The following is a 14,504-nucleotide window of genomic DNA, read 5'->3' as shown; positions in this document are numbered from 1 at the left end:
AATTAATTTTGATAAAGGTGCAAAGGCAATTCAATGGAGAAAGGACAGTTTTTTCAACAAATGGTGTTGTAACAATTGGTTAACTGTATGAAAAAAAAGTGAGGGGGGGACCTTGACCTAAACCTTTATATAAAAATTAACTCAAAATGGACCAAAATCTAATGAAATATATAAAATCATACAATTTTTAGAAAGGAATACAGTGGGGAAATAATTGTGACCTGAGAGTAGGCAAATACTTCCTAGGCAAAACACCAAAAGTAAGATGCACTTACAAAATGAAAAATTGGATGGCACTGAAATTTCAAAACTTTTGTTCTGTGAAAGGCACTCTCAGGATAATGAAAAGTGAAGCTACAAACTGGTAAAAAAAAAAAAATTGGGAAGTCACATTTATTACTCAAAAACATAATTAAAAATGGTCAACAAACTTGAACATAAGCATCATTAGAGAGGATACACTAATGGCAAATAAGCACATGAAAAGTCTTTAACATCATTAGCCAGTAGAGAAACACAAATTAAAACTACAATGAAATACCAACACACATCTAGTAGAATAACTAAAAAATGAAAAAATTATAAAACCCCAAACAGTAAGAATGGTTTATCTGTTTCTTATAAAATGAATCAAACATCTACCATATGACACAACAATCTCATTCCTAAGTAATTATCCTAGAGAAATAAAAACTCATGTTCACACAAAAGCCTATACACGAAAGTTTGTAGCAGCTCTGTTCATAGTCACCAAACATGGGTTTATTCAGTGAATGAGTAAACAACGGTGGTTCACCCACACAGTGGAATTCTACTGAGCATAACAACTTGGATGAATCATAAGACATTAAGCAGAATGAAAGAAGCCAGCCTCAAAGGTTCCATACTATATGATTCCATTTATAAGACATTGTATAAAAGACAAAACTGTGGCATGGAGCACAGACCACTGGTTGCCAGGGATTCAGGGTGGGGTAAAAGTGTAACTACAGTCAAAATACCAACCAGGGCTTGCTTTTAGGTCTGGTAGCTCATTCTAAAGCTCAATAGAAAAATAAACAACCAAGAGTTGTCAAGAACATTCTGAAAATGATGAGTAATAAAGGTGGACTTGTTCTGTGAACATGAAAATGTATCATATACCTACAATAATTTGGAGTATATCAGTGAAACACAAGTAAACTAACAAATCATTGAAAAAGTATAGACCATCCTCAAATAGATCCAAATATAATTGGAAATTTAACATATGGCAGAGAGAGGACATGAGCTTCCCTGGTGGTTCAGTGGTAAAGAATCCACCTGCAATGAAGGAGACGTGGGTTCAGTCACTGGGTTGGGAAGATTCCCTGGAGAAGGAAATGTCAACCCACTCCAATATTCTTGGCTGGGAAATCCCATGGACATAGGAACCTGGCAGGCTACAGTCCATGGGGTCATAAAAGAGTTGGACACGATTTAGTGATGAAACAACGAGAGGACATGCTCATCAACAGGTTAAAAAGCAGATTTATTCAATAAATAGTTTGGGAACACTTGAGTATCTCTCTGGGAAAGAAAAAACTGTATACTGACTCCACTTCCTCTACATCAATAAATTTCAAATCAATGAATGATTTAAATTAAGAATAAAGTGAAACCATTAAAGTTCTAGAATAAGTTTTTTATAATTTTAGAGTAAAAAAGGCATTTTCCACTATGCCATACACATTGCAAGTCATAAAAGAAAAGACTAATACACTGGGCTACTTAAATGTTTTTTGAACTGGTAAAATAAAATCAAATAAAAACTCAGGAATTACTTAAGATACATATTACAAAAAAGGGGCTAATTTCTGTAATATACAAAGAGCTCCTAACTGATAAGAGAAAGACCAACTATCTAATACAAAATTTTATTAATATGTGACTACATAGTTAATAGAAAAAGAAAATATGTTCAACTTTCTTAATAATAAGATAAATGCAAAATAGAACTGTAAGATAACTACTTGTATATGCCAGACCACATGAATAAAATAGTACAATAGTATAATGTTTCAGAGAATGTGAGGAAACAGGCACTTTTATATGATGTTGCTTGAATGTAATTCAGTATTTATCCATCAGCAGAATGATGATTAAATCAAGTGTGGTACATTCATTCTGTTGACTACCAGCTCCCAACTCAAGCCTTTTCTTTTCTGTCTTAAAGGAAAACTTCTCTCCTGGAATTCCATAGGGACTTTTGTGCTCCACCAGCTCTTTGCTTATCTATCACTTTCTCAGTGGGTCTTTCCTGGTCTCCCAACTTAACATTGCACCCACTTCCTTGGACACCAAGGAGATCAAATCAGTCAATCCTAAAGGAAATCAACTCTGAATATTCATTGGAAGAACTGATGCTTAAGCTGAAGCTCCAATACTTTGGCCACCTGATGCAAAGAGCTGTCCTATTGGAAAAGACCCTGATGCTGGGAAAGATTGAGGGCAGGAGGAGAAGGGGATGACAGAGGATGAAATGATTGGATGGCATCATCAACTCAATGGACATGAGTTTGAGCAAACTCTGGGAGATAGTGAAGGACAGGAAGACTGGCATGCAGCAGGCCATCGTGTTGCAAAGAGTTGGACACGACTGAGCAACTGAATAACAACTTTTGTTTCTGCTTTGTTTTTCTTAATGGTCCACACCACCATCTGACTTACTATAGATATATTTTTCATAAGTTATTGTCCATGTCTCCTCTCCAGAATCCATCAAAAAGATCTACTCTGTCTTCGGCACCTAGAATGATGCTTAGGCATATAGTAGCTGCTCAGTAAAGCTACTTATTAAGAAGAGGCAGCTCTGTATGTACTAACAGAAAACAATCCACAAGTTATAGCATTACATTGAAAAAGTAAGATACAAATATATGAAGTATGCTACATTGCACAAGAGAAAAGAAAGGAAAAAGTGTCCATCACTGGAAGGACCCATGAGAAATGGTAACATGTTGGCCTCTGGGGAGATGATTGGATAAAGGGGGGTGGGGAGTGGGGGAGGGAGATTTCCTTTTTACTATACAGCTTTTCTACCTTTTCAGTTCTTTATCCTGTATTACCCTGTCAAAGTTTGCATGATTTATAATTTAAAAATACATGACAATTTTAAAATATGAAAGTCCTCTAACCTACAATACCAGTTCTAGAAACTTACCCTAAGTACATAAAAACTGCTCAAGAATAATCATAGAAATATGGATAGAAAAAAATCTGGAAACAACACAATTACCCAATAGTAGTTTGTTGTTGTTCAGTGGCTAAGTCATGCTTGATTCTTTGCAACACCATGGACTGCAGCATGCCAGGCTTCCCTGTCCTTCACTATCTCTCAGTGAAAGTGAAAGTCACTCAGTCGTGTCCAACTCTTTGCAATCCCGTGGACTATATAGTCCATGGGATTCTCCAGGCCAGAATACTGGATTGGGTAGCCTTTCCTTTCTCCAGGGGAATCTTCCCAACCCAAGGACTGAACCCAGGTCTCCCGCATTGCAGGTGGATTCTTTACCAGCTGAGCTACCAGGGAAGTCTTACTATCTCCTAGAGTTTGTTCAAATTCATGTTCATTGAGTCAGTGACACTGTCTAACCATCTCTTCCTCTGCCATCCCCTTCTTCTTTTGCCTTTAATCTTTCCCAGCATCAGGGTCTTTTCCAATAGTAGGTTAAGTCCTTGCAAAGAACTACTATACGGCTGTTAAAATATATGTATTTGTGCTGATTAAAGGTTCACAGTATTTTGCTGGCTCAAAATGATACTTTTTGAGTGTGCATGAAAATGTGTGAGTGTTCCCTGGATTTAGGGGGGATATTTACTATCTGCACATTTTTGTACTGATAGCATTTTTATAATAAATGACTTTTGAGATCAAAACAAAGACAATGGGAAAAAGTCACTTCTTCAACAGAAAATTTTATAAGATAAAACACACAAAATAAGTTATTTCTCTTTATAATTATTTTAAATGTTTCTTTACATTTCCAAGCTACAAAAACAAAATGAAAGTACTTTCATGTTACAGAGAAAATACAATGTCTCTAAATACAATGTCTCTTTCATTCAAACCTTGCAGTGCTGAAGGCCATGCTCTTCAACCCAGAAAGAAAGCACTCTTGCCATGATCTCAGCTATTAATTTTGGGCATAAGACAGTAAGAAATCAAGTAATAATGAGTGTGGTTATAATAGTTAACATTTACTGCATGCTTAATTTGTGCCAGGCGTTGCTCTAAATTAATGCTTTATGCCCAGGAACTCATAGAATGTCCCCAACAGCACCAAGAGAGAGGCAGGGATACACCCCACTCCCCTTCACAGATGAGGAAAATGGGACAGATTTTTCAAAAATCACCCTTAGACTCTGCACAGCTCCTGGGTACCCTTCTCCCTGGGTCTCACCCCTTGCAGTGCCATTACCTGGTAATCTGTCCATCTCTTCGAACAGCCCATGCAAGTTTTCAAAATCCCAGTCAGCCATGGATTTCCAGCCTAGCACAGTTTGGAAACACAGCATATGCTATTGAACCTTTGTTTATAGAATCTATGTGAATGACAAAGGAAGAGCTCCCAATCAGGGCAGCCCAGCACCTGAGAGATGCTCCTTGCAGGACTCCCCTTGAAGGAAAGATCCTCACAAGGGACTCCCAGGGGAGAAGCCCAACCTGCACTCTAACTAGGAAACATCATGGACTGTGAAGTCCCCCAGCTCCTCCCAATTTATAGCACGTGCATGCGGAATTACAAATCTTCAAACTGCAGATACTACAGGCGCATATTTCATCACTCTCAGTGTTGCATATTTATAATTTAGTGGTGTGTAAAAATTTATAAAGGCACAACTAGTGGTTGGTTAATGACAGTTACTGTGGCAGCCCATATTTAGTGTATTTTTCACATCACGGAAATCTGGCCTGGGAACAGAATGCCACATTCATAAAACAGGTGATGAAAAGGGGGAGGTAAATGGGCTAGGGGCTTTGTGACAAAACGCTCCTAGACTCACAAAGGCTGTCCCCTCTACTGTCAGTGGGACATGAGCTGCTCCAAAAAGGAGACCTGAGGGAAGATTCAAGGGGGAGTCAGAGGCATCTCTCGATGAGCCAGATGAATGGGAGCCCACTGCCAGCCCGGCTTCAAAAAGAAAAGCTTTCTGATAGAGAATAATTAAGGCGAGAGACCCCCAAGAGAAAACCGTTGATGCTATTGCTGTATTGACAAATGCATAATTTTATCTTGGAAAAAGAAATCCCCTGCCTTTCCAAAAGTGAGTCCTGAAATAGCTGCCTTTCAAGGACCAGCGTCCTAATTGAGTTTTTATTCATCAGTGGCTGCAGATGAGCCAGAGCTGGTCCTGGAAGTTTACCCCTGAAGCCACGGCTCTGGTCTCACAGCTCATCAGTTCTAGCAATCGGGTGACATGGGGCCAGGCCCAGGGACCAGGAAGGCCTGCGGCCCAGCCCCATCATGGAGCTCAGAACAGCTCAGCCCTGGGTAGGGCTGGGAAGGCGGGGGTGTGATGCTGCAGGAGGTAAGAAATGGCTGGGTGTCAGTGAAAAAGGGAATGGAAGCTTTGCAACAGACACCCCAGGAGCATCCCTCCTGCTCCCAGCACCCATCACCTCTGCCCTGCCCTGTCCTCCAAAGATGATGAAGAGCTTTGGCTTTTCCTGTCCTATCCATACTGGCTTCCTAGGTGGCTCAGTGGTAAAGAATCCACCTGCCAAGGCAGAAGATGCAGGTTCAATCCCTGGGTCAGAAAGATCCTCTGGAGGAGGAAATGGCAACCCACTCCAGTATTCTTGCCTGGGAAATCCCATGGACAGAGGAGCCTGGTGGACTATAGTCCGTGGGGTCGCAAGAGTCAGACATGACTTAGCAACTCAACAACAACAGAAACAACATCCATACTGTGGGGAAGAGGTGAGGGGACTTCAGGCAGATGTCATTACATCCATCTGTAGCCTAAGCGCTGCCAGGCTCTGCTCAGGTCACCCCAGGTTTTCGGGCAGCAACTTAAGTGCTGCCTGTCCAGGCTGAGAGGGATTCACCCCAGGTCCCACCTGGCAAAAACGCTACGATTACTGACAAGGGCTGAGAAACCATAAGACCCTCTTGTACTCCTCAATCACAAAGTCAAGGGATTTGATAAACAGATTCATCTACTTTCATTTAGTACAACAATTAAAGCAGATCCGTATTTTCAAACCATCACCCTTGAACAAGTCAAACCACACTACAAATCAAAAAAGAATAATTAAAACCTACACTTCTCACAATACCACAGAGTAAGGCAATTACAAGGCACTTCTAATGAGCAATTTATGTAATTTAAAAAGTCAGACCCATAATATGCAAAGAATGCTTGAATGAATTACTGCTGGTGACTCCATGCCCTTTGATCCTCCTGCCTGGGCCCTGCCTGCTGTGACTTCTCTGTCGTCTTCTGCTCGTATTTCCAGGAGCCTGGATAATGGCCACAGAAGATTTTCTGCATCAGCTGAGACTGTGCCTCATACTTAGAAAGCACATTTAATACCGAGTAGTGTAAAGGATGGTGGGTAATTTCTGCTCGCATCCAATGTGAGCGCTGTATCTCATCTATGATATGCAATTTAGAAGCTATATTCTAGTAAGAGAACTTTATGACTTGCTGTCATGATAAATAAAAGTTTATGGCATAATGGAATTAATATTTACTTTGAGTGCAACACAGACTATTCAAATAAAGTTGTTCTGGAATCACTTTATACCACGAGAGTTGGAAAATGTCGCCAGCCGACAACAGGACTTGAATTCGCTACCCCTTATCGCCCTGCTGATGACTGAGAATCTTTCCATTTTCTGGTTCAATCTGTTTCTGGACAATTTTGTAAACAATGACTGTAGTTAAAACGTTGGTGTTGGGTGTGATGTGTGAGACGTGGAAGGGGGTCTGCTGAGCAGGCAGCACGTGCAGGGGTGGGGCAGGAGGAGAAGGGAAGAAAGAATCGGGGAGTGGATGGAGCTGTGGGAGGGCTGGAGCAGCCTCAGAAGAAGGAAAAGGACGTGTTCTGAGTGAGTCTCTCTAATACCACTGTTTTCAGAAGAGCATCGTGACTCACTGGACATTCAGTCTGTTGCTGTTATGTGAAGGAAATTTGTTTAAGAAAGAATACTATCTCACATCTAAATTCTGCAATGGGTGCTGAATTCTCACATAACAATACTTATTCCTAAATTATAATCTACCAAAGGTGCAGGAAGCAGTTATAACTGCTCTAAAGTGAGTCAGAATCATGGCATGTTTACCATGAAGCTCCTTGCACTGAAGTTCCAGGACGTCCTTACCACCCTCCAGCCCAGTGCTGCATGGACAGACCCCTTTCAAGATGCCAGGCCTAATTCTATCTTCACTATCTTGAATTTATACAAGACCCCCAATGGTACTGGCTTCACACCCCACTAAATTGGCATCTGCCCCTGATCAGAAATAAACTCACATTTCAAAGCAAAACACAGCAAACCCCTAAGAGGAGTGGGAAACCCTATCCCAGGGTGGGGTTGGAACCTCCCGGGGTCCTTGGCATGGATGTTTTAGATGACACAAGTGGGGTTGGGGCCGCCTGAAGGTGATGGGAAGGGGAGGGAGATGCAGGGCTTCATCTGAAGGGTCCAGGAGACTAGGACACAAAGGCCAGCTTCCGACCCAGGGGAGCCACTGGCTGCCAGACAGGCTGGATGCTCTCCGAGTCTGAGTCATCAGCAGCAGGAGGCAAGTTGCCCAGACTATAAACAAGTGGAGAATTCCAAAGAAAGCAGGAATTAGTGGGGCGGGCCAGAGCCCCCACCCTCTCCCTCTGCCTTAGCCCTATGAGTCACATGCAGGATTGTCGTGATCAGGGAGACTGCTGATGACACTGTCACAGAGCCAAGTCTGAAGCTCTTGCTCAGACATTGAGATGATTTTAATAATATGTGGATGTAAAAAGTGCCTTTAATATAAAGAAATCAAGTCATGGTTTCATACACTTTTTGCTATGAAGAATAGTTTTGCTATTGGTCTTCTTAATGACCAATCCATAAACACATAGTGAGCTTGGTAAAGATCCAATCTGAGTCTTTATTCCTCTAGCTCATTTTATTTTTTAATTTTTAAAAAATAATTCTATTTATTTATTTATGGCTGTACTGGGTCTTTGTTGCTGCAAGGGCTTTTCTTCAGTTGTAGTGATCAGGGGCTACTCTTTAGTTGTGGTGAGTGGGCATCTCATTGCAGTGGCTTCTCTTGTGTCAGAGCACAGGCTTTAGGGCACCCGGGCTTCAGCAGCTGTGGTTCCCAGGCTCTAGAGCACAGGTTCAGTAGCTATGGTGCACAGGTTTAGTTGCTCCAAGGCATGTGGGATCTTCCCAGACCAGGGATTGAACCCATGATTCCTGCTTTGGCAGACAGATTCTTTACCACTGAGCCAGCAGAGAAACCCCAGTTCATATTGTGAAACAGAATTTTCAGATATTTTGAAGATGGTGAACCCAGCCCAGAGAGGGGATGGTACCTCTTAAGGTCACACAGCAAGTCGGTAGAGAGAGGCAAGATGCAAACCTGAGACATCTGACTCTACTATAGTATTGCTGTTGTTCAGTTGCCCAGTTGTGTCCGACTCTTTCTGACCCCATGGACTGCAACATGCCAGGTGTCCCTGTCCCTCACCATCTCCCGGAGTTTGCCCAAGATCATGTTCATTGCATTGGTGATGCCATCCAGCCGTCTCATTCTCTCACATCCTCTTCTCCTTCTGCCCTCAATCTTCCCCAGCATCAGGGACTTTTCCAATGAGTCATCTGTTTGCATCAGATGACTAAAATACTGGAGCTTCAGCTTCAGCATCAGTCCTTCCAGTAAATATCAGGGTTGATCTCCCTTAAGACTGACTGGCTTGATCTATTACAGTAGCCCCTTCCTTAAAGCAAGTGACCTCCTTAGGACACTGCTGGAGAAAGAAGGAGCCAGCTGTGCATCCAGACACCCTGAACCTGGTTGGCCATGGAGGAGACGGGAATGCTAACTGCTCAGGAGTGCCCGTTTTGAATGCTATGGTGTTCCCATCTCAGCACATGAGTCCAGATTCACCCATCTCTCTGAGATGGTCCCTGAGTACATTTCTGAGGCCCTCAGTCAAGGATTTGCAGGCTCCAGAACCTAGCACAATGCCTGGCATATCACAGGTGCTTAATAAAAGTTTGCCAGATAAACAACTTATTACCTATTAGGTGGTACTAGTGGTAAAGAACATACCAGCAGGTGCAGGAGACATAAGAGATGCAAGTTCAACCCCTGGGTCAGGAAGATCCCCTAGAGGAGGAAATGGCAACCCACTCCAGTATTCGTGACTGGAGAATCCCATGGACAGAGGAGCCTGGTGGGCTACAGTCCATAGGGTCACAAAGAGTTGAACACGACTGAAGCAACTTAGCACGAACATATAGAATGTATTGATACATCTATAAAAGATTCCTCAGAAGTGATAAAATATGTAACAGACTTTTGGTACTCCAGGGCCATTTGGGAACAATGCTCTAGAATTTCCTCTGTAGCAAGTGAGAGGAATTCTGAGCCTGTAGATGAAAAAAGGTACCTGTGTGAACAGACTCCCAGGAGAGAGGGTGGCATGCACTTTCTCAGAGAGAGTTACCAGTCTCATTTCAATTAACAGGCAGAGAAAACTGTCCTCTCAGGCTGAAAAAATCCATTCCTGGCAACCCCAGGAGCCCTGGGCAGAACCTGTCTGTGGCCCTTTCTAGAGCAGAAAGCATCTTTGCTACAAGGAACAGGGGAGCTGCGTTGCACGTGAGCATCCTGGAGTGAGGGGACCATGCATCCCTGGGGAAGGCCAGGAAGGAATTTAGCCCCCACAGCTGTGCTCAAGACCCCTGCCATGTTTCCCTGACTCTTGCGGTGGACCTCCCCCGAAGGAAGCCCACCCATTCCTCAGCCCTGGAGCTCTCTGTCCAACCACATCCCATTGAGTCTTCCTTGAGAACCCTCCCCTGTAAGTTACCTACAGACACCAGCCTAAAAGCGCAACCACAACGTCTTTACAATGGCATTTGTTTATTTTGGATCCCAAAATGTCTAAGTCGATTTTATTTCAATGAAAAGGACTGCTCTGCATCACACTACAGACACATATAGAACTGTCCCTGATAAGGGTGATGATCTGGTGCAGGGGATGGGAGGAAATGGTAAACATTAAATCAAAGTGACTTGGCTTCCAGCCACGAAGTGACTGATGCTGGACCTGCCCTCCCGCTGGAAACAAACATAAAACTCGATGAAAATATCTGAGGCTACTCTTTGCAGGCACTGGATGACAGGCAGTTCAGGACTGTGATCCTACAAGAAACAAAACACACAAGGTGAGCCCTACATCAGCCGGATTTCTGGACCATTATACAGGGAAGTAGGGTCCTAGCTCAGCACGGCAGCCAACCTAATCAGAAAAGGTGAAAATCAGAGTTTGGGACTGCTGAAGCAGACAGAATTTGTAGGTCTGAGCCCTGGAGAGAAGGGAACTGTACAGAAGGAAGTCTGCTTGGAGGTTCCTGGGTGGGAAGGGTACCGAGTTGAGGGTAGAGCTGCCCATAAGCAGGGCAAGATTCTATTAATAGATACTATAGCATTTAAAGGACTTCCCTGGTGGTTCAGACGGTAAAGTGTCTGCTTACAATGCAGGAGACCTGGGTTCAATCCCTGGGTAGGGATGATCTCCTGGAGAAGGAAATGTCAACCCACTCTAATATAAGCTAAACAGTGGTACTGGAGGTCATCCAGGGCTGTGGAGACCTTGAATTATGAACCAGCCAGATGTGAGAACTGTCACTGGGTACCTGCAACATTCACTGAAGACTCCAGAAAGCCCAGGCTTAAGAGAAAGGACCACCACTTGCATAAATGGCAGAACCTTCAACTAGGTGCAAAACCAAAACAGACCAATCCTAACAAAAGAGTAGAACCAAGTCATCTGTCAGAACAAAAATCAATATGCTTTACAGAAAACAACACAATCCAGACTCCCTACAACATAAGTTCCATAATATCTAGAGTATACCATGTTCATAGATTGAAACTGGTCTACAGACTTAATTCAGTTCAGTTCAGTCGCTCAGTCATGTCCGACTCTTTGCGACCCCATGAATTGCAGCACGCCAGGACAGACTTAATAATCATAATCAAAAAAAGCTTTTTTGGGAGGGAGAAATTGATTTAACAAAATTAGGATCTTTCTGAATATAGTTTTGCAGTTTCTTTTCCCATTGGTCCTCCTTCCTGGTCCAAACCATAATCCCATCAGGCATCTGGCACAGCTAACCACTTCCTCTTCAAAGTTCCTCTTCACTTTGCATCCAGGTCATCATACTTTCCTGGTTCTCCTCTCTCATGGGTCTCTTTGTCCCCTTTTCCTGTGCTGGCTCTCCCCATTGCTTCCAGACTACCAAATGTTTTAGATGTCATAGGGTTTCAGTCTTTGGACATTTTCTTTCCTTTGTACTCCTTCTCTGAGTGGTCATCCATGGCTGATGCTTACAAAAGTCTGTATCTCTGGTCTGACTGCTCCCCTGAAATCCAGATCATACCATCAATAGCTTATTCAACATCCACACTCAGATGTTGCATTTAATATGGCTGAAACATATCTCCTAATTTTCTACCCCAAGCCCTCTCCTCTCTTATGATTCTCTATGTCCATTAATGGCACCACCCTTTATCCAGTTGCTTAGTCTGCAACCTGGGAATCATTGTCATGGATTTTTTTTCCCCTTTATCACACATTCGAGTTATCCACAACTTCTACCAACAATATCTTCAAAATGTATCCCCTGTCAGCTCACTTTTCATCACCTCCACTGCTGCTAAAGTAACTGAGCCACCATCTTCTCTTATTTGGAATACTGAAAAGTGGAGCAATAGTATAATGAGATAGACAGAGGCATGGGCGCTGAAGTCAAACAGCATGAGGCCAAACACTTGACTTGCCACTCACAAGCTACATGAAGTGAAAGTGTTAGTTGTTCAGTTGTGTCTGACTCTTTGTGACCCCATGGACTGTAGCCTACCAGGCTTTTTTGTCCATGGAATTCTCCAGGCAAGAATACTGGAGTAGGTAGCCATTCCCTTCTCCAAGGGATCTTCCCAACCCAAGGATCAAACCCAGGTCTCCTGCATTGCAAGCAGATTCTTTACCATCTGAGTTACCAGGGAAGCCCCACTAGCTACATAACCTTGGGCAAAATACTTAATCATTCTCTGGCTCATTTTCCATCAGTAAAGTGGAGTTTCTATAGTACCTACCTCATTCAGAAGACTAGTACAAAAGACTCTGAGTCAAGGGTCCTATAAGACTCACTCCCTGTGACTCTTCTCACTTGCTCTGATGAAGCAGGTTGCTGTGTTTTGAGTGTGAGCTACAGAGGTCCATATGGCAGAAAACTGAGGTGGCATTCAGAAAACAACTAGTGAAGAACTGAAGCCCTCAGTCCAACAGCTTGTGAGAAACTGAATCCTCCCTATAACCACATGAGTGAGCTCAGGAGAGCTGGGCCCAGTTGAGATGACCACAGCCCTGGCTGTCACCTGGACTGCAGCCTTGGGAGGGACCCTGAGCTGAAGGACTCAGCTAAACCGTGCTTGGATTCCCAGCCCACATAAATGGTTAGGCAGTAAATGTGGCTGTTGTAAGTCACTGAGTTTTGGAGTAATTTGTCACACAGAGGTAGATAAGTAATGGGGCTTCCCAGGTGGCACAATGGTAAAGAATCTACCTACCAATGCAGGAGATGCAAGAGACACAGGTTCAATCCCTGGGTCGGGAAGATCCCCTGGAGTAGAAAACAGAAACCCACTCCAATATTCTTGCCTGAAAAATTCCATAGGTAGAGGAGCCTGGCGGGCTACAGTCCATATGGTTGCAAAGAGTTGGGACATGACTGAGCACACACACACATAGGTAACTAATATATGCTGCCTTCTTTGAGGCACTGGCCACTTCCTGGATTGTTTCTGTCCCTTATCAGTCTCTCCTGCTGCCAGTAAGCTATACAAGGGCATGGATACTATCTGTTTCACTTCTGAATCTCCAGGAACTAGCACTGTGCCATGGCAAGCATTCAATAAATATTTGTTGAATAGATGAATAAATATCACACAGTGATCACACAGTGGGCCTTTTCCTGTGTGACTGTGCGATGTTTAAATGACAAACACCTGGAAGTAATTTGGAAAAGAATTCTTAATCTACACCCCTGATTCACAGTACCACTAGCCATTCAATCAGCCAGTGTGGATCAGAACTCTGCCAGGCACCATGGTGCAGATTGGAAAGAAACATGGAGCAAACCTTCCCCTGAAGGACTTACAGTTGGGTTTAAAGGAAAAAAGTCAGCTCATGAAAACGTGTAGAGGGGTTTAGTTTTCAGTCCTGGGCTGCTGACAGAAAGATTTTACATGGAAATGCGCGGGTCGTCTGGTGACACTGAGCCACTGGCATCAGCCACGTGCAAGTCCTGGGCACGTGCTGCCCTACATGTGTAAACCTCCAACCCCCAGGGAGGTAGGTGCCACTACGATCCCCGATTTACAGACAGAAAAACAACGCAAAAAGGAGTGGTCACAGGATGGGTAAATACTGAAGCTGGTGCCTTGACACCTGAAGGCTGACTGTGAGTCCAGGTTATGCCCCGCCCACACACGATGATTGGTCCATGCCACACCCACACACGATGATTGGCCAGGCAGCCAGGAGGAGGCGGGGTGTGAGCGGAGGAAGGTCGACACCAGAATGACCTCGGAGACCAGGTCAAGCGTGGAGAGAAGTTACGGGGCGAACCTGTGACCAAGAGCCTTGGCCTCAGAGGCCATTAGGGAAAGGACTCTTAGAGTCGTTGCCCAGGGACTTTACCCAGGTCCTCACTTGCTGGTGTGATGGCAGAGTTGGAGAGAAGCCGTCTTCCCTTTAACCAGGTTCACAAGGCACAGGGATAAAATGAAATACCTGCTTATTAACGTCTGACAAGAAATCACTACTCCAGGGACCAGAAAGTTGTATGATTTAGAGCATTCTCTTAGGGAGAGCAAAGGAGAACAGATGGGCTCTGGGCAGACAAGGTCAAGGCAGCCCTTTCTCTCTGGGGCTGGTCTCACCATGGACTATGTATGAGCTGGTTGCTGGCCAAGAATGTTGCTCTGTCAAGCTCTCTTGTCCCATGGACACCTACCATCAGGTGTAGTCCAGTTCTGAGGGCCTGAGACCACTGTCCTTTAAGGTGACTGCACATCTCTTCAGTTTCACAATGATTTATGAGATCTATTGAGTTTCCCTTCTTGCTACTCCCAGGAGAAACTCATTGTAGCCCCAAATGCCTACACTCAGCAGGTGGTCAATGGTATAAACCCCCCAGGGGTGAAACAAGGTTGAAGAACATAGCCCCATCCACACACATACAAAGAAG

General features: G+C 43.7%; 1 protein-coding gene across 4 annotated transcripts in view; it reads right to left on the bottom strand.

The window, feature by feature from the left end:
* CAMTA1 (calmodulin binding transcription activator 1) overlaps window positions 1-14,504 on the bottom strand; it is a 975,729-nt gene that overhangs the window by 438,483 nt on the left and 522,742 nt on the right. The window contains exon 6 of one of the 4 annotated variants that reach the window (XM_081490423.1): window positions 10,094-10,392. The exons of the other annotated variants lie outside the window; for them this stretch is intronic. Within the exon in view, the coding sequence (XP_081346549.1) occupies window positions 10,249-10,392 (144 nt within the window). The 3' untranslated portion in view covers window positions 10,094-10,248. Of the gene's footprint in view, window positions 1-10,093; window positions 10,393-14,504 lie in introns of those variants that run through there. 4 annotated transcript variants of the gene reach the window in all.

The sequence above is a fragment of the Giraffa tippelskirchi genome, chromosome 5 (assembly GCF_054371585.1).
Source record: "Giraffa tippelskirchi isolate mGirTip1 chromosome 5, T2T-mGirTip1v1.2.pri, whole genome shotgun sequence".
In the NCBI taxonomy this organism is placed as follows: domain Eukaryota; kingdom Metazoa; phylum Chordata; class Mammalia; order Artiodactyla; family Giraffidae; genus Giraffa; species Giraffa tippelskirchi.
Note: the sequence above shows the minus strand (reverse complement) of the source record. Positions and strands in the feature narration are given on the sequence as shown.